Source organism: Dermacentor variabilis, chromosome 9 (assembly GCF_050947875.1).
Source record: "Dermacentor variabilis isolate Ectoservices chromosome 9, ASM5094787v1, whole genome shotgun sequence".
Lineage (NCBI taxonomy): Eukaryota > Metazoa > Arthropoda > Arachnida > Ixodida > Ixodidae > Dermacentor > Dermacentor variabilis.
The window spans coordinates 118,805,773-118,831,749 of record NC_134576.1 but is presented as its reverse complement, the minus strand read 5'-3'; the positions used below and the strand labels follow the sequence as shown (position 1 = coordinate 118,831,749).

The 25,977-nt window shown below is 45.4% G+C and overlaps 1 protein-coding gene across 1 annotated transcript; it reads right to left on the bottom strand.

The window, feature by feature from the left end:
- Positions 1–2,654: 2,654 nt before the first annotated feature.
- On the bottom strand, positions 2,655–25,337 carry LOC142558524 (protein lifeguard 3-like). The gene is made up of 6 exons (XM_075670658.1): positions 25,211–25,337; positions 22,588–22,666; positions 18,372–18,431; positions 12,962–13,007; positions 5,957–6,046; positions 2,655–2,810 (listed from the first exon to the last, which is right to left on the bottom strand). Exons 1-6 carry the CDS (start codon positions 25,335–25,337, stop codon positions 2,655–2,657), a joined length of 558 nt encoding a protein of 185 aa, XP_075526773.1.
- Between the last annotated feature and the right edge of the window lie 640 nt (positions 25,338–25,977).

The following is a 25,977-nucleotide window of genomic DNA, read 5'->3' as shown; positions in this document are numbered from 1 at the left end:
TAATTACCACAAAGCCACTAAATATATTTTTATCCAATTACTTTACGGAACATCTTGAAATTTACGAATTGTACCCCAGTGAGTTTGCAACGCGTATTCATTTGGAATTAATTTCTAGAATGACGCCAGTTTGGAGATATGCACCATCAAACTTGCCGTAAAAATGCACTGTTGTTCCGCTATTTTAACAAAGCGCTCTTTTATGCATTGAAACACAAAAGTAACTGCAATGCCCATCTATTTCGTTCCACGCCTTGGGAAATATCTCCAACTGGTGTTCTGGAAATCCTGGAAATTAATTTTAATAAATACGTCTCGCGAGCTCACTGGCTACAATTCGCAATTTGCAATATGCGCCGTCAGGTAATCAAGGAGCTAATTAATGAATCTTATTAATTAGCTGAATGTGGGTTTAGATTCCTCGTGCTAGTAATGTCAGCCTCTTCGATAATCGAGCTCAAGGAAAAGAATTATGCCATATCTGCCACAGGCGATTTAAAAAGAAGATTTTGTATGTGTGTTTAAACAAATGAATAAAGTAAGGTGTAGGAGACCATTCAGAGAGAAGCGTTCATCATCATCATCATGGTTACGCCCGTTGCAGGGCGAAGGCCTCTCCCATACGTCTGTGACAACTCCGGTCATGTACTAATTGTGGTTATGTTGTCCCTGCAAACTTCTTAATCTTATCCGCCCACCTAAATTTCTGCCGTCCCCTGCTATGCTTCCCTTCCCTTGCACTCCAGTCCGTAACCCTTAATGACCATAGGTTATCTTCCCTCCTCATTACATGTCCTACCCATGCCCATTTTTTTTTCTTGATTTAAACTAAGATGTCAGTAACTCGCGTTTGTTCCCTCACCCAATCTGCTCTTTTCTTATCCCTTAACGTTACACCCATCATTCTTTCCATAGCTCGTTGCGTCGTCCTCAAATTAAGTAGAACTCTTTTCGTAAGCCTCCAGGTTTCTGCCCCGTACGTGAGTACTGGTAAGACATAGCTGTTATACACTTTTCTCTTGAGGGATAATCGCAACGTGCTGTTCACGATCTGAGAATGTCTGCCAAACGCACCCCAGCCCATTCTAAGAGCGATAACTAGAATGACAGGAACGATGGCATGATATATCGGCACGACGGTGGCACGATGGCTTAGAGTTCGCAGAGCCAGGATGGAACCTTTGGTTGGGAACAGGGAGAGTTTTCTTCTCTGATGCTTTCCGCACATTTCGCATGTATTTGGAGAGGAAAATTCGAATAGGCCCCGAGCTAGAGAGGTACGTACGCACTCCAACAAGAGCAAATAAGCTCGGAGCGGAATCCAGTTTTTCCCGTTCAAGCACGCGCAAAACGCAGAACTCGTTTTTTATGAGGCAACCGCTGCACCGATCGGAAAAAAAAGTTTGCTTCACTTGAGAAAGTTAAATTCTTACGACTCCTGGAGGCAGAATTTTGGTTTGCGGCATCGAATGTTTTTACAAAACGTGCCAAAAATCGGCAAGTTAAGAAAATAAAGAAGAAAAAGCTTACACGTCCGTAACGCTGCGCCAGAGGCCGATATTGCAGTTTTGAAAACTGTATCTGTTAAAGCATGTGAAGTAGGCAAATTTTGCTCAAGTGGACAGTTTACGTGAAATGGTTACAATGCTTAAAGGTATTTCAAAAGTTGTGCTTCTTTCAGAGTTGCACAAACAGTGAGTTTTGTTCACTTTAGATGTCTCATTGAGTGCAGATTACAGACTTGATATTGTTTGTTGTTGCCGAGTTGCATGGCTGTGAACTTGGCCCTTAAGTGTCTTTCTTTTTAATTTTGCGTTTTTGTGTAATTTTTGTAAGGAATTGATGGCCTAAATGAACAAAAATGGAAGCCTAAAAGCTTGCCTATGCACTGCCAATCGTGATCAGGCATTGAGTAGCTACGGCGTGTAGTGAATAAGATAACAATACTCAAAAACACAGAACAAGGATGGAGACGAAGTGATAGCAAAGGGTACAATATATTACAAAACATTGCGATTGTTATGCAATATTGAACGTAAGCAAAGAATTTGTTGTAGCAAATCAGTGATGACCACCGTGTTAACACGACGAAAAGCGTGATGAACGAATATCGGCAATTAAAACACACAAACACTGTGCTGTCACAACCGACTTAACGTGTAGTCTGTGAAATGTGAATCAACAGAAACACAAAATAAAACTACATATAATCATAACACGAACGTCAATAAACGACAGGAACAGGCATAAATGATGAAATACAGTCGACCACAGAAGTTTACGGACCACGGTATCTCGGGAAAACGTTGTTTCCGAGCAGCATGCAACGTTAGTCGGTAAAACCGAACATCGCAATGTTCTTCACATATAACGGTGGAGATGGCAAATGCGAATACTAGCTAGGCTGCGTTATGCGGCTGTGCAGATATTCAGCTTTTTCTCTGATCATGGTGTTCCGTAATATTTTGTGGTTGACTTTTACAGCGCAGTCGGTACGAATTGTAAGCCTGCGATGTACATTTTATATAAGTAGCTACAATATTGACCAGGGGCCACTACTTCTAGTCACAACTGTGTTCCAGAAACGGCACAGGTCACGTAGGTGGCGCTGCAAGCGGGTTCGTGTCCGGGATTCCGCATCACGTGTGCAGCCGCTAGTTTCTGCTCCCGCGGTATAGCCGCAGGATGAACAAGAACAGGTTGATGGCGTCCATGTACAGACCGAGGACTGCCACGATGTAGTCCTCCGGTGACAGAGTGTACTTCCTGTTGCGGCCGCCAACGATCTGTTGCGTATCGATCACGATGTACTGCGACCGGGCAGTGAACACTATATATAGTACGCATCGTACTAAGAGTACCAATGAGAAATTACGTATTGAGGCGCTAGTTATATAACGCCTTGAGAGGGGCCAGCTGATTCGGGACTATTGTAGCCCTTTCAGACCGCGTGCCTAGGCACCGTGGACAACGGCTTTGGTCATATTCCGAAGTTAAACCACCTAGAATAAGGTAACGTAGCACTGGCGTAACCTCGAGCTACAGGTGCAGGCGACCGCCGTATGTCAAGCGTGTGAACAATTTTGATGTCACCCGCCGTGGTTGCTCAGTGGTTATGGTGTTGGGCTGCTGAGCACGAGGTCGCGGGATCGAATGCCGGCCACGGCGGCCGCATTTCGATGGGGGCGAAATGCGAAAACACCCGTGTACTTAGATTTAGGTGCACGTTAAAGAACCCCAGGTGGTCGAAATTTCCGGAGTCCTCCACTACGGCGTGCCTCATAATCAGAAAGTGGTTTTGGCACGTTCAACCCCAAATATTATTATTATTACCGTTTCATCGGGCGAGGAGGAAAGGGCGCGCGGAGAGCCTTTCCTCCTCTCTGGCTTGGGCTATCCGGCGCTGCGCTGCTTGAAAGTATTGCTGTCGCGTGCTGCGGAGCGATTTTGAGATGTTTTAGATGGTATTTTGTGAAATTTACGCCGTATCCGTTCATATAAGGTCGTCAGGGAAGCCTTTCGGTGCATCGGTAACTACAGTAGGCGGAAATATCTTTTGGGAGCGCAGAAATGTGACGCGTTTTATAAGCCGTGGTGTACGCACATTATCAGTCGCGGTGTGTGTATGTGTTGGGAACTATTTTACTTATATCGGTTTTAATTCAACAAAGAAACCCGGTGTCTCTGTATTAGCAGCATGAAATGGTAAATCTGCTCAATATCTGATCGCTAGGCGTATGGAGTAAAACATAAAGCATAAGAGCGCGTTCTCGTGCACGGCCAACCTAGCTAGGCAACCACGAAACATCTAAGCGGCAGGCGCTATCAAATATCTGTGATGCACCGGCATTGTTCTCGCGCATTTCAAGTCTAGTAGGCTTCAATTTACCATATGTCTACGGTAGCCTTCCTGCATGAGGCCGATGGCGCTGCTCAACACAGCGATCACTGCGGTTGGTGAACTAGCACGGTACATATGTAAGCTGTGCGCTTCGGCATTGCCTTTTTTGCCTGCATACAGCCATAATATATGAGGGATCGCATAAAAAGAATGCGATGCCTATTTTTGAGGACAAAATTTCTGTAATACGTGTGTGTGTGTGGTAGAGAACGGAACGAACACAACCGAAAAAGAAATTCGGTTATCATCCTCTTTCTCGAAAAAGCGAGCGAAAACGGGCTAACGCCGCAATAGGGCCTCGCATGGTCACGCCGCACAACGTTTATAAATATATAACCGCTGATGCGGTATGCTTGGACCATGCGGAATATATAAAACAAAGATATATATAATCCAGCACCTACCACTGCTTAGGAGGCTCGCGCAGTTCGTAAACAGTCCCTTTGCTGAACAAGCGTAATTCAGACTGTAAGGTATGCTGCTATCACTTGCCAAAACTATTTTATTCAGGGGCGGAAACCTCATCCATCGAACTAAGTAGTCACGCAATGTAACCTGCAGCGAACAGTTTGAACGCTTGTCTAAGTATAACATCACAGCTCCTATCGTAGCAGAACGGTACCCACACTCTCGCTGTTACGATCGTCGCGTATGTTTCATGGCTCCTAAATGGCAGCTCAGAAATAGAGGATAATACTACAATAAGGTCACATTAGTGATTGGAACATTCAGATATACACAATTCATCTCCGAGGCTGATTGTAGACTCGAATATGCGCGCACACATCGCGCTGCGTGCTCCGTCCACCTCAACGCCAGCAGAAATTCTGGCCATGACACCTTAAACCACTTCAGCACGTCTCACAGAACCGTTTACCACGTAGAAGACGCACGTCATACTAAACAGACCGCACGACCGCGAAAGCAAACGCCAGAACCTGCCGCCGAGCGTATACCTGCCATGCAAAGGACCGCTTTCACCCAAGCCAGTATGGCGCTGCTCATAGGCGGCGCCACTGCGTTCACAATACGGCGGCGCCTACGAAAAAAACGGTCTATAGGGTGCTTGTAGGGTGCTTATGAGATTTGCGCTCATTAACATACTTACAATGGAGAACAAAGCGGCCCCACAACAGCTGTAAATCATGAGACGTGTCTGAAAATAATAATAAAAACCTTGTGACCTATGTCAACGTTAAAAGAGCGAGATTGAATAAGAAATAACAAAGCCACACAACCAACTCGGTGAACATTGCTAGAAATTGGTACACTACTCTTACAATTTTTCTTCAGTGCGTAAAAAGGTTATTTTCGTGGGGGAAAAAGATGGCGTACGAAGATGGGAATATTGTGGTTCCACATCTGCTCTACACATCAAACATTTATTTTATTGCATTTATTTTTTATTTTATCCAAAGCGCGCCTTTCGCTCCGCTCCTGGATGTAGTCCCGCAGTGTTGTTCACGTTTTTTTACGTGGGAAATGAAAAACATTGTGGTCTTTGTATGTTATAGCACTGCAATTAAAAATAGAAACGTACCGTTCACCAGTCAGCTACTAGTATTGCTAATATTTTTACTTTGCCCTTTTGATTTTTCACACGAAGAAGACCATCGCACGTAATACGCATTTCTTAATTTAGAAATGGCACCCGTGTCTCGCGGTGAGTTATTGCAGAGCAAGTAAGTGAAAAAAGAAAGCTTGAAACCGAAACTTTGCAGTTAGGGCTTCACCAAGCACCGCGCGCCCTACGATTTAGCGCGTAACTTTTTAACAGCAAAAGGAAGAGGTTTCTGACTCTTTTTGCAGTAGATAAAGGAGTTTGTGGGGTTGCGTAAAAGCATGAAAATATCTTAAGTACCTGATACCGTAAGCAGGTTGAGCAAAAAAAAATTGTTTGAAATGCAGCAAACATCGGCTGTTCAGCGGTGGCCAAGAGCATACTTATTATTTTTTTTGGTGGGGGGGGGGGGGGGCGTTTGAAGTAAACTTCAGTGAGGATGCTGAGAGCTTAAGCTTCCCGATTATAGAGTAAAGAATTGAAGCAGCACGTACCCTCGAAGGGAAGATAAGGACTACGATTCCGAAGACGAGCAGCAGAAACAGCGTTATAAGCGCCAGGCCCGTGAAAATGGTGAAGTCAATCTGCAATTAAAAAAAAAAAAAAGCGCGCGATGTCCAAAACTGGTCCAGCCGAAGCAAAGGTGTTGGACCGGGCTAGTTAGTGAAGGCATCGCTCGCACATTCGTTTAAAATCTTCTCGTACGGGCCTTATTTCCGCAGATTTTAACACTGGAGGACGTTTCTAGTGTAAAGCGGGGAAAAAAATAATTCAATTGAATTTTCATTCAGCTGAAGACACAGAAACTGGAGACGGGGTGTAGTTGGCGTAATGTGACGTGAAAATAACGCGTGAGTAGAAGGTCAGCGAGGAATGGGCATACACAGGTGTAAGCGCTGGCCGATAAGGTTGGCTTATTTCCACGAGAACACAAACGTGGCATAAAAAAGAGCTGTGACGACTGAAACGTCACGCATTTATGTATTTTTTTCCCTGATACCGTACAGAATTCTTTTTTTTTTTTAATATCGCCTGCGGCAGCGTAATTGCGGTCCTTGAGCTCGATTACCAGAAGCTGTGATGCAGGCATCGCGATTCGCACGAGAAACACCGAAGTGCATAATCGAACTGAACGAAAATTCCGAAATGATTTAGTTTCATTGATTACTGTGCGGCACATATTGGAATGTGCGAATTTTTTAGCCATTGAATTCGTAAAACATGTACACGTGGAACGAATTCGAGGTATCGCGCGGGTGTCTAGATAAGCGCCGTAAATAAGATTGCGGTAAAAAAAAATACGCTATTGTTCGGCCTACTTTTTTTTTAACAAGCCGCCGTTTTATACATCGGAACACAAAAGTAACGATAACGTCCATGTATATCGTCACACAAATTGGGAATAAATATCTCGTAACTCGTGGCATCCTGAAAATTCGTTCCAAGTAAATACGCTTTGCCAACTCACTGGCTGCAGTTGATAAATTGCGATATTCATGACATAAAGTAATTGAATAAATGTTATAACCAGTGAACCTTTCTTAATTAGCCGATTATGCATTTCGATTTCTTGTGCTAGTCATGTACCCGCCTGTTTGAGCAGCTGAGCTCAACGGATGTAATTATGCTGTCTGCCACAAGCGATTTGCTGAAATATTGTAGTCTGGGCCAAAAAAAGAAATAAAGGCACCCGGTATAAGAAAGAGCGCATTCCGTGCGTGAATATATAACGTTTTTTTTTTTGTTTTCTGGCGAAGTTTTTCTGTTGATGAAGCATCAAAACGATAACTTCGACAGGGTCTAAGAGATCTGGGCCAAGTATTCTTTAGAGCTATGGATACAGGATGACTTAGTCAATGAAGGTCTCGCCTAATGGGAAGTTAAGCGATGAATGAAAGGTTGGAGACGTTGCTTACGGTCGTTTGCATCGCAAACAGTGTGAGTACGACGAATACGGCCTGCGGATGCAATCAATGGACGACCAAGTTGCATATGCGTAAAAGATTTCAAAAGCGCTGACAATTTTCTTAATTCTTGTGCGTTGTGCAGGGAACTCCAGCCGTGCATTTATTGGGAATGCGCGAGTAGGAGTTCTTTTCTGTCCGAACCGAACACGAATCGACTCGTGTCAGAAGCGAATCGAAAGTCGAATTACGAGCAATAAAAAAACAGCGCTAAACAACCGGACCAATCAACAGCGCTGTTGTCTGTGTCCCTTCGCTCGTCCTGCTGTTTAGCGTTGTTTTTTATTGCTCGTAATCATGAACCAACCAGCCCAAATGCGTACTCTTCCGAATGTCGAATACTTTTTCTAATAGCCTTTGAAGAATAATCAGCTATTTTCACGATCTATGTGAAACGGTATTCACATCCCAGTAGTCATAAGCTTAGCATCTTTCTGTTATTACATTGCGCATTACCAAACGCTGTTTATCAAAATGCAAGAATGGACGTAGCATTAGGAACAACTAGGCAGTTTGTTTGCATATGTATAGGACTTTAGGAAAGTGAAAATGATCCCCGTACTGTATAGCCTGTTGCACTACGTAGCACGTTACGCTACGTAGGTTCCGAAATTTCATACGTACGTTGTGTCCGCGGGGATGAAAATGATCGAACTTTTGTCCCAATTTTATGTTTGATTGTGCGCAGTTGTCATAATAAAATACTCGACGAACAATTCGAGAAATGTTCGTATTTACGAATAGTGACTACTCGATTTGAAGGCCGAATAGAATAGGACACTATTCGATTTGTGATTCAAAAGTTTCTAATATTCGCACAACCCTAGCGCTTATACATAAAATATTTGCTGTCAGTAGGTTGTGAATTAATTAGGCGGAGATGCTCGTCGAACAAATTTTTAAAAAATATATAACCTAGAGCAGTGAAACGCCGGTTGTTTACATAACTTTTGATTTCAAATATATAAACACTTTTATAGTGAGCAGCATAGTTTTCATTCTGTACCATCATAACTTGTAAAATTTAGGCCTTGTTGCCCCCACCGTGTTTTGTCACGAAGCTTCCAGAGATACGGACTATTGGTGGCTCATATTTCTTCATATCAACTGTAGACTGCCGAAAACTGACTAGGAAGTACGTAGAAGAAATGTTAAGAAACTAGAGGAAAATTCACCGACGATTACGATACTTCCTAATGCGAAACTTGAGCGCAGCGCGATGCTTGTTTTTCATCACGTGATATATTGAGGCACCGCACCGACTGGCAGAGCCGCGACGCGTGGTGCTATATATAGACCGGCCACACAGTCGCCGCTTCCCGGCAAGTGCAGCTTATGCAACCGTAATCTTTATCAGGAAACGCTTGCGGCGAACGCTGTGCGCGAAGACGAGCTTTCTGGTTCTTTTCTTTTTCATTTCCCCGGACACCGACGCCGCCGCCGCGCAAGCGCGGACGCGTGAGCGCCATCTGGTGGTGCATCAAGGTGGCTTCCTCCACTTTCCTCCTAGCGCTCTCTTCGCTATCGCAGACTTCTGATTGTCTCCTCACCCTTTCGCCCTCTCTTCCACTTTTCGCCTCATACTTTCACTGTATCTTCCTCTACCGCTTTCCTCCTCGCGCTCTCTTCGCTATCGCAGACTTCTGTTTGTCTCCTCACCCTGTCGCCCTCTCCTCCGCTTTTCGCTTCATGCTTTCACTGTATCCTCTTCCTCCCCTTTCCTCCTCGCGCTCTCTACGTTATCGCGGACATCTGCTTGTCTCCTCACCCTGTCGCCCTCTCCTCCGCTTCTCGCTTCATGCTTTCACTGTAGCCTCTTGCTCCCCTTTCCTCCTCACGCTCTCTTCGTTATCGCCGTCTTCTGCTTGTCTCCTCACCCTGTCGCTATCTCCCCGCTTCTCGCTTCATGCTTTCACTGTAGCCTCTTCCTCCCCTTTCCTCCTCGCGCTCTCTTTGTTATCACGGACTTCTGCTTGTCTCCTCACCCTTTCGCCCTCTCCTCCGCTTCGCGCCTCATGCTTTCACTGTAGCCTCCTCTCCCGCGTTCCTCCTCGCGCCCTCCTTGCTATCGCATTCTTCTTCTTGTCTCCTCACCCAGTCGCCCTCTCCTCCGCTTTTCGCCTCATGCTTTCACTATAGCCACCTCTCCCGCTTTCCTCCTTGCGCTCTCTTCGCTCTCGCCTTCTTTCGTTCACCGCTGGGCTCTGCGTTCGCGCGGTTACGCCGAAGGAGGACGAGGTACGCCGACACACTGCGCAAGGACAGGCGCCTGAGAACTGCGTTCTAAACACTAGCACCTGGGAAGTCCAAAATAGTTTAGACCGCAGTCTTACTTGCTAATCTGCTTTAAGCGTACAAGCTACGTTGATGTTTAAAGGAGATAAAGGCACTCCTGATATCTTAAAGAAAGCATGGGCAAAATTCCGCCCAAATCCGAGTATCGGAAGTACCAAATACAAGGTGAGCAAAGTTGCGAAAAATGGCACTTTGAAAAACAAAAATGCATTTTACACTTTAAACCCCAGACACAGCGCCCGGAAAACGCGCCAAATACATGCTTTTCTGTTATTTCTTGCTCCGTGGCAGCTCGGGAAATTATAGTTATTTCGAGAATGCGGCTTGGCTGAACTCCTCACGTGATCCGCAATAGCGAACGGCCTTGCTCTTCGGCAGTGGGGCGCTAGAAGAAAAAAAAAAGCTCACTTTCGGGCTTTTAACAGCCACCTTTTGCTATTTAAACCTGGTTTTAACTCATTCCCACTCTAATTTCAGCTACTATTTTTACTGACATAACGATAGTCAAACTGAACTTGAAGAAAGGGGAACAGGAAACAGTTAGTAAAATAATAAAAATTCGGTTTTCGGTTAGCATCTTGTTCGTTCGTTCTGGTACCTGCAGCCCGTAGTGTGACGTATCATCCTTGTGTGCCTAAAACCATCAATGCTTCAGTACCAACACTTGCAAGGAATTATCTAATCGAAAATTACTAGTGGTGCCACTAGGTGCGGCGCAGTGACCGCTTTCCACAACGCTGCACTCTTAAAGCAGTTGCGCCCTTTTGGGGTGTAGTATATTTGAAATAGACTTCATACTCTGCGCTAACCCTGGCATCATACAAGATGTGGACGTGCTCGGCAAGGTGCGCTGCAGTGACCACAGGATGGTAAGAACTCGAATTAGCCTAGACCTGAGGAGGGAACGGAAGAAACTGGTACATAAGAAGCCGATCAATGAGTTAGCGGTAAGAGGGAAAATAGAGGAATTCCAGATCAAGCTACAGAACAGGTATTCAGCTTTAACTCAGGAAGAGGACCTTGAACGACAATCTTGTGGGCATCATTAAGGAGTGTGCAATGGAAGTCGGTGGTAACTCCGTTAGGCAGGATACCAGCAAACTATCCCAGGAGACGAAAGATCTGATCAAGAAACGCCAATGTATGAAAGCATCTAACCCTACAGCTAGAATAGAACTGGCAGAACTTTCGAAGTTAATCAACAAGCGTAAGGCAGCTGACATAAGGAAGTATAATATGGATAGAATTGAACATGCTCTCAGGAACGGAGGAAGCCTAAAAACAGTGAAGAAGAAACTAGGAATTGGCAAGAATCAGATGTATGCGTTAAGAGACAAAGCCGGCAATGTCATTACTAATATGGATGAGATAGTTCAAGTGGCTGAGGAGTTCTATAGAGATTTATACAGTACCAGTGGCACCCACGACGATAATGGAAGAGAAAATAGTCTAGAGGAATTCGAAATCCCGAAGGTAACGCCGGAAGAAGTAAAGAAAGCCTTAGGAGATATGCAAAGGGGGAAGGCAGCTGGGGAGGATCAGGTAACAGCAGATTTGTTGAAGGATGGTGGACAGATTGTTCTAGAGAAACTGGCCACCCTGTATACGCAATGCCTCATGACCTCGAGCGTACCGGAATCTTGGAAGAACGCTAACATAATCCTAATCCATAAGAAAGGGGACGCCAAAGACTTGACAAATTATAGACCGATCAGCTTACTGTCTGTTGCCTACAAAGTATTTACTAAGGTAATTGCAAATAGAATCAGGAACACCTTAGACTTCTGTCAACCAAAGGATCAGGCAGGATTCCGTAAAGGCTACTCAACAATAGACCACATTCACACTATCAATCAAGTGATAGAGAAATGTGCAGAATATAAGCAACCGTTATATATAGCTTTCATTGATTATGAGAAAGCGTTTGATTCAGTCGAAACCTCAGCAGTCATGGAGGCATTACGGAATCAGGGTGTAGATGAGCCATATGTAAAAATACTGGAACATATCTATAGCGGCTCCACAGCCACCGTAGTCCTCCATAAAGCAAGCAACAAAATCCCAATAAAGAAAGGCGTCAGGCAGGGAGATACGATATCTCCAATGCTATTCACAGCGTGTTTACAGGAGGTATTCAGAGACCTGGATTGGGAAGAATTGGGGATAAAAGTTAATGGAGAATACCTTAGTAACTTGCGATTCGCTGATGATATTGCCTTGCTTAGTAACTCAGGGGACCAATTGCAATGCATGCTCACTGACTTGGAGAGGCAAAGCAGAAGAGTGGGTCTAAAAATTAATATGCAGAAAACTAAAGTAATGCTTAACAGTCTCGGGAGAGAACAGGAATTTACAATAGGCAGCGAGGCACTGGAAGTCGTAAGGGAATACATCTACTTAGGGCAGGTAGTGACGGCGGATCCGGATCATGAGACGGAAATAATCAGAAGAATAAGAATGGGCTGGAGTGCGTTTGGCAGGCATTCCCAAATCATGAACAGCAGGTTGCCGTTATCCCTCAAGAGAAAAGTATATAATAGCTGTGTCTTACCAGTACTCACCTACGGGGCAGAAACCTGGAGGCTTACGAAAAGGGTTCTACTCAAATTGAGGACGACACAACGAGCTATGGAAAGAAGAATGATAGGTGTAACGTTAAGGGATAAGAAAAGAGCAGATTGGGTGAGGGAACAAACGCGAGTTAATGACATCTTAGTTGAAATCAAGAAAAAGAAATGGGCATGGGCAGGACATGTAATGAGGAGGAAAGATAACCGATGGTCATTAAGGGTTACGGACTGGATCCCAAGGGAAGGGAAGCGTAGCAGGGGGCGGCAGAAAGTTAGGTGGGCGGATGAGATTAAGAAGTTTGCAGGGACGGCATGGCCACAATTAGTACGTGACCGGGGTTGTTGGAGAAATATGGGAGAGGCCTTTGCCCTGCAGTGGGCGTAACCAGGCTGATGATGATGATGATGATATTTGACCCACAACGATAATTCTAATCTACGTTGCTTGCGTTGCATTTCTTGAAAACTCCGCGCTCGCTCCTTTCCTATCAAGAATGCTGCGTCACGCTGATCACGCGCAAGTCGTTCGTGACTTGGAAGTGTACCGGGCTCGGCAACGTTAGAGAGAAGAAATAATGCGGACAAGACAGATGACGATTATCGTTGGGGGACAAGATACGCCCCCAGAGGGTGCAAACTTAATTAAGTTTGTATCGCGTGATTAACTCACCGTCGTTATCGCCGCGGCCACCATCACTTCGTCTCGTTCGAAGTGCCTGCGATGGGAATCGACACAGTGTAGCACCAGATTTCCTTGTTAAGTTTTTGCCAATTTACAAATATTTTACCGACACCTACTTTACATATAGTGAGTGCCAAACTACCTGTACGAAACGTTTGTATGCCAAGAGGGCCTACATTAATATTTTTGTGCGTTTGCGTGAAAGAAACACACACAAAAAAACAGGGCAATCTTACTGACGCAGCATTGCCGTTTCCTACTTTTTCCTGTGGTGTCACTAAAGCATTTTAACGCGACAGCGTTAAGGAGCTCGTGTCGCAAAAAAGCCGGTGTCGTCGGCGTCCGCGGCGTTGGCCGTGAGCGAGAAATCACGGCAGGCACTTCATAAATAAAAAGCAACTTCCAAGATGGGCTGGGTGGGAATCGAACCAGGGTCTCCGCAGTGTGAGACGGAGACGCTACCACTCAGCCACGAGTTCGATGCTTCAGAGGGGTACAAAAGCGCTTCTAGTGAATGCGGCGTTGCCTTAGAAACGTGCCGTAGAAAGTTATACTGCGGTGTATATCGGTAATTATGAGCATGTAACTTACAGAAGTCGCAGTTACACGAGTAGCGAAGTGTAATGTAGCGAAGTACGTTTCCGCTACATTTCCTCTGCGCTTACTGCACACGCAGAGCCATCTTGCGGCAAACACAGAAGACCCCGTCCTCTCGATGTACGGCGCTGCCCCGACAGGTGGCGCGCCACGCGCGCATTGGGGCTGTGCAGGGACCGGTGCCAGGCGCGTCGCGGCCCCGAGTCCCTCTCCCCTGACGACGCTTCGCCGTGCTCCCACACGGGTTGCAGAATCAAGCGCCGTTCCTTTCTTTAGATTACTATCTCTCTCTGCCCGTGCCGATCACGACGTTTGGCTGGCGTAGATCGTTTCCCCCTCCGAGACACCGAGTTCTTTGGTTCGTTCCGTTTGCTCAGGCGCACGTTTCGTTGCCGCGCCGAACGCTGCGTTGCTCGACGCTCACCGCGTGATAGGTGGGCGCAAAGTCCGATGCGGGGCGCCTCGTAAGTGATCGCTGCGCCGTAGCGCATTGTCTTACACCCCTTGGCGGGTCGACGGGAACGCTGTCGCGTTCCACTCTTGAAGGCGAAGCTTAAGCGTCCTCCAATTTTTATGACTTTCTTTCCCCCGTCACTTACAGGAAAATGCCATTACGTATATTGCTCATTTATGGGAGTAACGTTTACTCTCCTAGCAGTAGATTTTGGTCCTCTCCCGATTGCAGTTTTCACGGAGTACACCCTAAAGAAAGTTTACACCCTTTGGGTTGTACTTTGTCCCCAAACGTCAATCGTCATCTGTCTTGCCCGCAATTCATTTCTTTAACGCAGCGAGCGCGGTACTTCCCAGTCACGAACGCCAGCGTGACACAGCATTCTCGACAGGAAAGTGTAGCAAGCGCCGAGTTTTCAAGAGAGGAAACGCAAGCAAGGCAGATGACGATTGTTGTTTGGGGACAAGATAAGCCCCAAAAGGTGTAAACTTTTTTTTTTTTTTACAGTGCACGGAAGAGGTCAAATGTTTCGATGCGGTTGTGACAGATCGTACAAGTGGTGGTTAACATGCTACATGGAACGCCATTAAGAAGTGGCATAGCGCCAGGCAGGCCGACACTGTGCGACACATACAATAATCAACTCTACCAATGTATTCACGTAGCCGCGCTCTGAGTGGCTATGATGGCTTTGCGAGAAGCTGCATCAATCTCTTGACTCTAATTGACTCGTGCACATGAGGTCCGTCTGCCTACACAAACGTGGGCGGTCAATCTGCTCACACATTTTAATTGAGTATAGATAAGCAAGGAACAAAGCTAATTTCACTCTGTTATCACTTTATCACTTTTCGCAACCAGTTCTCTTAACATCAAGAAAGTATCCGTATTTCAACGTCACGAAAACGAATAATCTTTTAACGAAATATGTAATTTCCGTGCGAAAAATACCTTGTGAACTTAGAACACTTTTTTCATTTATTTTTCAAGTTTTCTCTCAGTTATTACAATTTTTACGATCGATTGTCATATATGGACGGACATACTTTAACCAATCAAAAAGAAGAAAATCTAGGGGAAAGAAAAGTAGCCTAGCAAAATTTGCGATAAAGATTCGGTACTTGATGACAACCAGCATGATGCACGAAAAGATAACTGGCCACCTGTGAGAGCCCACTCACGTGTAGGCTTGTAATTTTACCACGTTTCGTAAAATACTTCTCGCAGTTAGCCCAGAACGCTGTGTGTGGTCGTTTTCTAAAGCGAGTTTTCATTCTAATGCCTCTGCTACAAAATTACCTGTATAATGAAGGACCGATTATGTCCCTGCCGAATTCCCATATTTAGGGCGCATTGTGAACGCCTCTACAACGAATTTTCCTGTGCAACGAACGAATTTAGGCGTCCCCCCGACGGCTGATTCACTGCCCTGCAAAAAACAAGCACAAGGTAAGTAACTTACACGCAGGTTCCTGCCAGGCTAACGGCCATTAACACCGTCTGCAAAAAAAAAAATGAATGAAAGAAAACTAAACGCAGATCCCACCCATTGTTGGAGTTCCGCGAAGCATTGCCAATGAGGACACGAGGCCAAGCCACCAACCAGCGGCTTAGCAACAACTACAACTACAACAACAATAAATTTATTTTGCCATCACTGCGCGCACAATAGGACTCGCTCTTGGCCTCTAGTTGGTTCTTCCTGAATGACATCACTGCCAAAAAGAAAGCACTCACAAGAAGTATAAGAGAAAATCAACGCACGCGCGCACACATGCACGCACACACGCACGCACACGCACACGCACACGAACGACACGCGTACCTTTATCAGTGCACGCACACTTGACAGAGGAGGCCGAAACAGAAAGTGACGAAACCAATCTGATGGGCGTGACAGTGTTCAGACCACAATGCAGCATGCAGGCACGTAGGGTAAATCCCGCCATTTACCCAGGTAATGAGTTTCCGAGTGTTTACGGCACGTGTACCACGTGACTCGCGGTGAAATAGCCGGACTCTGAGAAAGCGGTGATATTTTATTTCTTCTTTATTTACACGCGCTGTCAATCCCCATAGGGGTTATAACAGGAGGGAAAGTACAAGGCAAAAAATAGAAATAAAAAATTATACACGCAAATGTCGTGCACTTGAGGGCTGTATGGCATACAACGATATCTACAGAGGTAAATTGCACGGACAAACGACATTGGCACTTGGCTTATCTGAGGACAAAGGCAAAAACGTAACGCAGTTTCAAAATTGCGAGGCTAGCAAATCGCTTTCATTTAGTTTAAGGAAACGAGCTAAAGGGGTTCTGCTGCTAAATATGCACATGTCATTGCTACAGTATAACGCCACACATATACACGCATTACACGTTATTACGTATAAACCGGCTTCTCACGACGCGCAGTGCGTCGAACGGGACTTTGAGCACGCAAAGCGAACGGACCGCAGCTTGGCGCAAAACAGGTTAATCGACGCAAAGACTACTTCGGAAGAGTTTGCTCGCAGTGTGACGTGGTATGTTACAAGTTCGACCAGGTTGTCTTTGACGATGCGATTACGATAGGCCGACGTATAACTACGTTTGCGTGCCTACTGTGAAAAACACAAGTAGTGCATGTACATGTGAAGGTCTAATACGAAGCGTATGACTCCGATATATATGGCTATGGTGTTGGGCTGCTGAGCACGAGGTCGCGGGATCGAATCCCGGCCACGGCGGCCGCATTTCGATGGGGGCGAAATGCGAAAACACCAGTGTGCTTAGATTTAGGTGCACGTTAAAGAACCCCAGGTGGTCAAAATTTCCGGAGTCCTCCACTACGGCGTGCCTGATAATCAGAAAGTGGTTTTGGCACTTAAAACCCCAAATATTATTATTACTCCGATATATAGCGGGGACAAGAAGAAGCAAGTCTGTATATGTATACTTACGAACACTGAGAGCAGTATCATGTTTGTCGGGTAAGAACGGTCGACGCCCTTGAAGCAGATGAGCACTATAAGAGTGATGAAGCAGGGAATGCTGCAAACCAAGTGTGCGCGCATCATCATCATCATCTTAATCATCATCATATCATCATCATCATCATCATGTCCGCTACGTGCTCATGGACACGTTTATTCGACGAAGGGTTAAAACGGCTAAAACAGTTAAAACACACTGTATTGATTAATAACAATTCTAACAATTTCCCATAAACCATACTTGCTTCCCTAAGTAGTGTCTGAAGCATATCAAGTTGCTATTTTGATGGGTGCCATTGTTTTGTCAGCTGTATAAGTATGTGTTGGCTGTATGAAGTGATACTCCGCACTATTGTTTTATTTGATGTTAATGTTATAACTTCCCTAGATATTTTATTGCATGTTGCTTGTTTATATAATACTGCCGTTTTGCGACCGTAATATGGTTGACTTGTGCACCTAATTGTCATTGCAATATTTCTCATTGTATTTGAAATAGTGTCTCCAGCTTTAGTTCGTTTATGATGAAAAAAAAAAACAACCAGTGAAAAAAAGAACCAACTCCTATCTAGCATAATTTTCTTTTCTTTGCTCAAGTGCTTATAAGCATTTCCCTTCTATAGAGACTGCTTACTTTGTGTCCATTTTTGTATTACATTCTTTGTCACCAATCGACCAATGCGACGCCTCTTGGTACCTGTCAAGCTGCACACCGCAGCTTTTAGCCCTAGAGGACGTTTTCGGAGTACACTATGTAAAAATGACGTTGAAATAAGTTGAAGAACAGCGACAACACTCTCTCTTCAGTTTAACCACAAGGAAGCGAATTTCGTGGCTTCGGATAGTAGTTTTCGAGCGCTCCCAAAAGGGCTGCAGTATTATTATTTGGACGGCTGGAAAGGGGCGATCCGGCCGCATTCGGATGGTCCTTCTCGATCGCCCGACTCCAGGTCAGTGGCAGAGAACTCTGGTCGTTTTCGGTCACGTGACCGCGCTTCATTTCCCAAGGTTGCTCTGGCGACAGTGGCAATTCTCGCTGCGTTCACGATTGCCGCGGCGATTAGCGGCTATAGTTCCCCTCGCGATCGCTTCCTTCCCTCTCATTGCTATGACAAGCGGCCGGCTGCTCGGTTGGTTCAGGATATCTCCTACGCTGTAAAATAATTTACGCCATTAAAAGTGCATAAACTTGTAATGGCGTGAGGTATAGACCACTATACACCTTCCTTTCTCACTTTGAAGGGTGTAAATTATTTTACAGTGTACTTGTATCCAGAGTGACACCGGAATCGGAGCGGCCAGATTTGGAGGATCAAAGTGACCATCCGAAGATGCCATTCGTATTTTCATGGAGGTCTTGCACTTGCTTACCTAGTTACTCCAATCATAATTGTCCCGTTTGGCGACTTGGCAAACTCGGTGAGCTGCGGTCTGCGAAGCAAGGTTTCACAAATCAACAAGACATGTCGCACATCAAGCACTGTTAACCTATACCTGCGTGAAACGCCAAAATATCGAGTCGAATTCGGCATTGTATTATTGAGGCGAAATCGTCAAATAGACCGTTGAGTGAGCGAAAAAAATCCGGCGTCTGTCATCGGTAGGGGAGAAACGGCACCTCCTTTCCCATTGGCTGCGACGCCACGTCACCATGGCTCGCCTTGACGGAGCAGAGCGGGCAAGAGGATTAACACCTGCTGCTTCGTTAGCGCGCCGGGTGTTGCGTGAGGGGAGAGGACATCGCCGCGACGCCACGTCACTCTCACTCTTGGAGGAGGAGGAGGAGGTGGAACTAAACTTTATTGCACTAGAAAGAGTAATGCAGCGGTCAGGCCGGATGTCTTCATCTTCTATTGGTTGATTACGAACTCCGGGCTGCATGGTTGGCGCCCCTATTCCAGGGCACCACTGAGCGTGGCTGCTCGTCGGACATGATCCACCAGCCTCCGTTGGAGGCTAGGGTCGCCGCTGGAGAGCACGCACTCCCACTGCTCCGCACTCGGATTTTCTATTTTGTGGAATGCCTCATTCGTATTGCACTCCCATGGGATGTGATAAAGTGTAGGTATTGCGCCACACCACGGGCATGTGTCCCCGTATTGACTTGGGAACATTTTGCATAGTATATGTAAATTTGGGAAAGTTCCTGTCTGCAGCTTTCGCCAGTAAACTGCCTGTTGTTGAGTGAGTGTATTGTAGGGCGGGGGATGTCGGCGCGTTCTTTTTCCGCGCTAGCTCCCGGCTGCCTTCGAACTGCGCCTCGGTAAGGCCAAATCAAAACGTGCCAAGCTTCTCAACGCGCTCGCTTGCCCGTGAGGAGTTCATAACTCGAAGGAGCGCTCAGCGGCGTTCAGTTGGACATTAATGCTTTCGCATTCACAACTCATAAGTGCTTAGGTGTCCACGGATTTTTTTTTATTTTCCTTTGCGTGAAAGAAAAGAGCGAGCCACTAAAAGGCTTGCCGAGGTGATTGGCCCTAGTACGTGACGGGCAACGGACCGCATGCAAACGAGTAATTCAGGTACAGATATGTCACGCGTACGATGAAGCAATCAAGTTGTAAACGAAACCACATCGGTATATATATACAAAAGAAATAGTGGATCTCACGCGTATGTGTGAATTGGTGATAAGTAAATCTTTATGTGTTTACGGAAATGTTTTTCGTTTCCTCACATCTCTGTGGCTCACCACTCCTCGCTCATGAGTGCGCACTCTCGGTCCCGTTTTGTCCCCTTTACTCGGCTACCTTCCGTTGCCGACTTCTTCACTCGTTCCTTGTTCTGCTTGTCTATTCAGGTACCTGCCCATTGACACATAGCCATTCTGGGGTATCGGCCAGTAATGACCGCATACCCAGTGGAACATTCCCTGTGACACGTTCCCTGTGGCACGTTCCCTGTGACACGTTCCCTGTGACACATGCCTAGTTACTGAATTGTGTAATCGACAGAGCAGGGCAATGGCCAGCAGCCAGCACCCGTACAGCTTGGAAGAGAGGGAAGAAACGCTTTGCTTTAATTTAATCTCATTTATTCCATAAGTGCCCGTAAGCGTTGTGTAAGGGGGGGGTTACCATCATCATCATCATCATCATAATGATCATCATCATCATCAGTCTGGTTACGCCCACTGCAGAGCAAAGGCCTCTCCCATACTTCTCCAACTACCCCGGTCGTGTACTAATTGTGGCCATGTTGTCCCTGCAAACTTCTTAATCTCATCCGCCCGCCTAACTTTCTGCCGCCCCTGCGACGCTTCCCTTCTCTTGGAATCCAGTCCGTAAGCCTTAATAACCATCGGTTATCTTCCCTCCTCATTACGTGTCCTTCCCATGCCCATTTCTTTTTCTTGATTTCAGCTAAGATGTCACTAACTCGCGTTTGTTCCCTCACCCAATCTGCTCTTTTCTTACCCCTTAACGTCACACCCATCATTCTTCTTTCCATAGCTCTTTGCGTCGTCCTCAATTTAAGTAGAACCCTCTTCGTAAGCCTCCAGGTTTCTGCCCCGTACGTGAGTACTGCTAAGACACAGCTGCTATACACTTTTCTCTTGAGGGATAATGGCAACCTGCTGTTCATGATCTGAGAATGCCTGCCAAACGCACCCCAGCCCATTCTTATTCTTCTGATTATTTCAGTCTCATGATCCAAATCCGCGGTCACTACCTGTCCTAAGTAGATGTATTCCCTTACCACTTCCAGTGCCTCGCTACCTATCGTAAACTGCTGTTCTCTTCCGAGACTGTTAAACATTACTTTAGTTTTCTGCATATTAATTTTTAGGCCCACCCTTCTGTTTTGCCTCTCCAGGTCAGTGAGCATGCATTGCAATTGTTCCCCTGAGTTACTAAGCAAGGCAATATCTTCAGCGAATTGCAAGTTACTAAGGTATTCTCCATTAACTCTTATCCCCAATTCTTCCCAATCCAGGTCTCTGAATACCTCCTGTAAACACGCTGTGAATAGCATTGGAGAGATCGTATCTCCCTGCCTGACGCCTTTCTTTATTGGGATTTTTTTGCTTTCTTTATGGAGGACTACGGTGGCTGTGGAGCCGCTATAGATATCTTTCAGTATTTTTACATACGGCTCGTGTACACCCTGATTCCGTAATGCCTCCATGACTGCTGAGGTGTGTGATATACCAGGATAACAAGGTTCAGCGAGGGTAATGTGTTAACAATAATCGAGTATAAATTTGAGTACAGTTGTAATACAGTTAATACAGTGTAGCACATTTGTAAGAAAAACAATAATAGTACCTGAAACACGCGGAATAACAAAGCAACACAACAAAAAGAAAGTATACAATGAAGGTTCAAGTCGTGATTGGTGAGATATGATCCAGTTCTTTTTTTTTCTGAACGATGTGCGGTCAGAGGATGATACTGTATCGTCGGGTAGTGAATTCCAAATAATACGAATCATACTCAGTCTTTTCGCCGGCATACAAAGCTCCTTGGCAATGCAATAGCCGCGCATTGTAGACGTTCATTACTGACCGACCAGCAAACGGCGTCAGATATGCGATGCTCTCGCAAATACCGCTGTGCATGTTTAAATAGATAACGACGCAACACCATCAGGCCCAATTATAAACGAGTACTTTTCTCTTGTCAGCTAGACAGTTAATAAAGGGGTGCGGCGAAAACGGTGATACGTATTCGGACAGGCTGGAACTCTCGGGTAACAATAAACAATATATACGGACGACGCGATCCCAAGTGACGATCACAAGTGACGATCGCAAGTGACGATCGCAAGTGACGATCGCAAGTGACGATCGCAAGTGACGATCACGAGTGACGATCACGAGTGACGATTGAAGTGACGATCGGGGCCAACTTCTATTTCGACTATTCAAATACAATCAGGGGACCGATGTGAATTAAATGTGTTGCGCTTTACAGAGGCAGTGAAATTGTAGCAACTTTAGTAAGCAAAATATTGATTTAAAGCAGTACATATTCTTTAAAAAATTTACAAAGAAACGCTGTTAAAAATATAGACGCACGAAGTTTACCAATCCTAGCTCTACGCCAGAAAAACATATCTCAGTTCTATAAACGGCATCTGTTAGAACGTCTTAAGTGGGCTAATGTGATTTGTGAATTGACAACTAACTTGAAATTATTACAACACTTGCAAGGTTGTTTCAAAGTCGTACTGAGAAATTAGTGGTATAATTGAGAGCGGTGTATAATGCATCAATTTTGTCCACTTTAGATTCATTAGGTTAGGCTTTACGGAATCGTGATATGCCGCTTTTTTAATCTGTTGCAAAGTTGTAAACTCAAGCTTTTCTCTTTCCTTTTTTTGATATTTTAGAATATTCAAGAATACTTCTAAAACAATTGGGAACACGCATTAAAAACACACTTCTTATAGTTCGTAAGTTTTAACTTAAACTTAAGTGCGACAGACTTAATCAGTACTGCAGTGCAGTGGTTGGCGAGAAAAACGATCTGTTTCCATGTGTTTATATAAGAGCTGCTAAGCTAGAGCTTCCTCTAAGAACATGAGCTACACTGTCAGCTGTATGAGCGCATGCGCAAGCCACACGGGCATGTGCGATACTCACATGAGTATGAAGATAGCAATGATGACCGACGTTACGATCAATTGCAGAGACAGTATGGCGTACACCTTCCTGATGAAGCCTGCAATGAGGTCACCGAAAAAAAAAATCGGGTATTTAAAAGGACACTAAAGATACGTGCAGGGTGATCTCTCGTAAAAAAAAAGAAATGAACTTGTTTGCCTGCTACGGCAGGTGTCGTAATTCTGTCACGCAAGTCGGATTGCTTAAAGATGTAAACATTACTGCGCACTAAAAGTTGCAGTGATATGTCAGCTAACTAGCGATTCGAAGCTTTAATACTTGCGTAAGACTCGTGTAAGGGCCGCACTTCCTTTATTTCTTCACAATTTCGACGAAGTGCGGCCCTTACACGGGACCGAACCTTTTGGTCGAAATGGTGCCGGCGACTTGCGCACCCTCCCGGTCTTGTGCACAGCCTGGGTGTCTATAGGCGTCTAGTAGTGGCATGTGGAAGTAAGCAGCGCCGATGCGTACTTTCGTAAATTCGATGCGTAAATTCGCCGATGCGCGCGCCTGGCGTCAGAGCAACGAAAGCGATTGCTTGTCCGTTGGAAAATTTTTCCCCACAAATTTTGGGCTGCCAAGTTGGAGCTGCGGCCCATACACGAGCCTATTAGGCAATAATTAATATTTCGCTATAAGGCACTGGTTTTAATTGGGAAATTGAACACGAGCCGTGGTGAAGTCGTATCCACTTTAGCAGGAACCATGCGCTCAGCAACAGTGCCGAGAAATGCACCCTCGAATTCCGAGGCTGAATGACATGGCGATCCGGATAACACTTCAGCGGTGTCAGCGCACCGCACCACCTTTCCATACGCTGCTGAAACTTGCTAGGTCGAGCATTTTGGTTCAATGCTATACGTTGTCCTTCTTTACCGATGAACCATTATCTATAAAGGAGTTCAAAAATATATCCTGAAATCCATGACATCACGTCGGGCTAGTACGGGAACTTAACGGTGGCGGCGCCACCAGTGGAAGCTTTTTTGCGCCTTTTCTAGCTTACCTAACTTTTTTTTTCACCATTAAAAATACTGTTCTTGTACGGCAGGAGCGTAACTTACTAGCATAGCTTAAGTTGCTTTATTATTATTCAGTGAGGTTACCTTAAAGCTAAGGTGAATTTCCGCCTAAATTGTGACAAATGTCGTGACCAGACCGAAGTTCAAACAAATAAATTTTCCGTATCATATACACGGTTCAATTGCTGGGAGCGCAAACAAATGGTTATGAAGGGTTGGCGGGGTCGGCACCCTGCCTAAATCATTCAATTATGCTCGCGAAATGTTATATCGAATGCAGGAGACAGGCTAATAGGCCCCCCGACCCTCCCTTTACTTCTTCTCTGAACTTGATCCCGTGACTTGCGAAATCAACGAAGGTTACCGTAGTGTTATCTTCATTGATTTGACGCAAGAAAGAGTGCTTTAAAGGATGCAAAAAAAAACTTAAGAGTGCCAAGACTCCCGTGTGCTCTGCATTTGGCGCATGTCAAAAGACCACGGGTGGTCAAAAAAGAAAATTCAAACGAAGCTTCTACGTTTCAAAGCGAAGCCTCCCCGGGGTTTGAAGTCCTTCGCCGTTTTTTTTTTCGCCGGGTATACTTGTGCTTGTACACAGACAAGTTGGGTTGGTGGATATGTGCTGACCGCTGTCTTGCCGGGCACGCAACTTAGGCCACTGGATTATATTTCCATCTTTGGCAAATCCATCGGGCTATGGTCATGGCATGTACGCTAATAGCTGCATCTCGCCAACTCAAACGAGCTCAGGGCTATTTAGATTCCTACCATTTAGTTGGATCTGCGAGTTCGTTTTTTTTCTTCCTTCTTTTTTAGTTAAGGCGCCACTGCAAACCTGAAATACCTAGCGGCCTGGACAAGAATTCGAACTTGGGACCTTCGGTGGAGTCGATTGATGCAAGACGAGGGTAGTATGTGCCACGGAAGGGTCTTCCTCTTGCAGCGCACGCATAAACCGGGATAATGGTGATCGATGGTGAATGTCGAAGGCGGGAAACATGCAAATAAACGACCTCGCCCCACTAACCATCCACAACTCCTTACCCCCTCTGCCCCTACTTTCTGCAATATATATATATATATATATATATATATATATATATATATATATATATATATATATATATATATATATATATATATATATATATATATATATACCACGTGGGCAGAGGCGACCACGGAGAACGCAACCAAAGAATATCTCGAAACTTCACATTTTCAGTCATGTGGAACGTTGGGCCTATAGTTGATTAATCGTCACACCTTACTGGCGAAGCAGCGCACCGACACAGACACGGCAGAATGCGCGACACTCGCTGCGACACACAACAGCAGCGAGTGTCGAGCGTTCTTGCGTCTTCGCCATGTCTTCGCCGTGTCCGTGTCAGTGCGCTGCTTCACCGGCAAGGTGTGTGACATTTCCCTTGCGTTTTCATTCAAGCATTGGCGGTATAGCGTTGCTCAACACGCAGGAAGGAAGTTGAAACGCTCAAGAACTCGCTACGTACGCCAAGTGGTGTCGTAAAACGGCAGCAGTAGAGTAGCGAAGATGTAAGGAAACCGGGAACCCTTACCCATCCGGACGATCTTGTTGTCGAACGGCTTGGGGGTCCCAGCCGTGCCTTCCTCCACATCGACGCAAGCCGAGCCTGCCTCGGAGTCAATCAGGTCTGCCCTGGTGACAGGCAGCGACCTACTCATGGCGCCAGAATCAGGCTTTGCGAGTGCGCGTTCCAGGCGACGATTGTGGCGTGCCTGCAGGAAGTGAAAAGAGCGCGGAGAATACGTGTGGCCGGCGCCAAAAGTTTACGGGACGAGCGATCTGAGAGAAACAAAAAAAAAACTATCTTTCCGCAACCTGCAGGCAGTTAATCTGGCATTCAGATTTCCAGCGTGTGCTGGTATGCGTAGGTGTTTTTTTTTTTTCTCACATGCTTCGGATTGCATAGCACAGACGGAACGACCACAAAAAATAATAAAATAATAAAATAAATATAAGAACAATAAAAGGACAAGACGACACAGGAGAGCGCACTTTAGGATGGGTCGAAAGGAGGCAGACGCAGAACAAGCAGCAGGACTACCGCTACGCATGTAGCGCTAGTTCTGTGTCTCTCTGCTTTAGTCCTGTCTTAGGACGTGCGCTTGTTAAGATCCTCAGGCATATTTTTATTTATTTATTTATTTATTTATTTATTTATTTATTTATTTATTTATTTATTTACAATACTTCGAATGCCCTTTTTGGAGGGGGCCTTACATGAGGAATGGGCGAGTACACAAATTAGTAGAATCACATAATAAGCTACTGCGGCCAGTGCAGAAATCACTAAGTTACAGA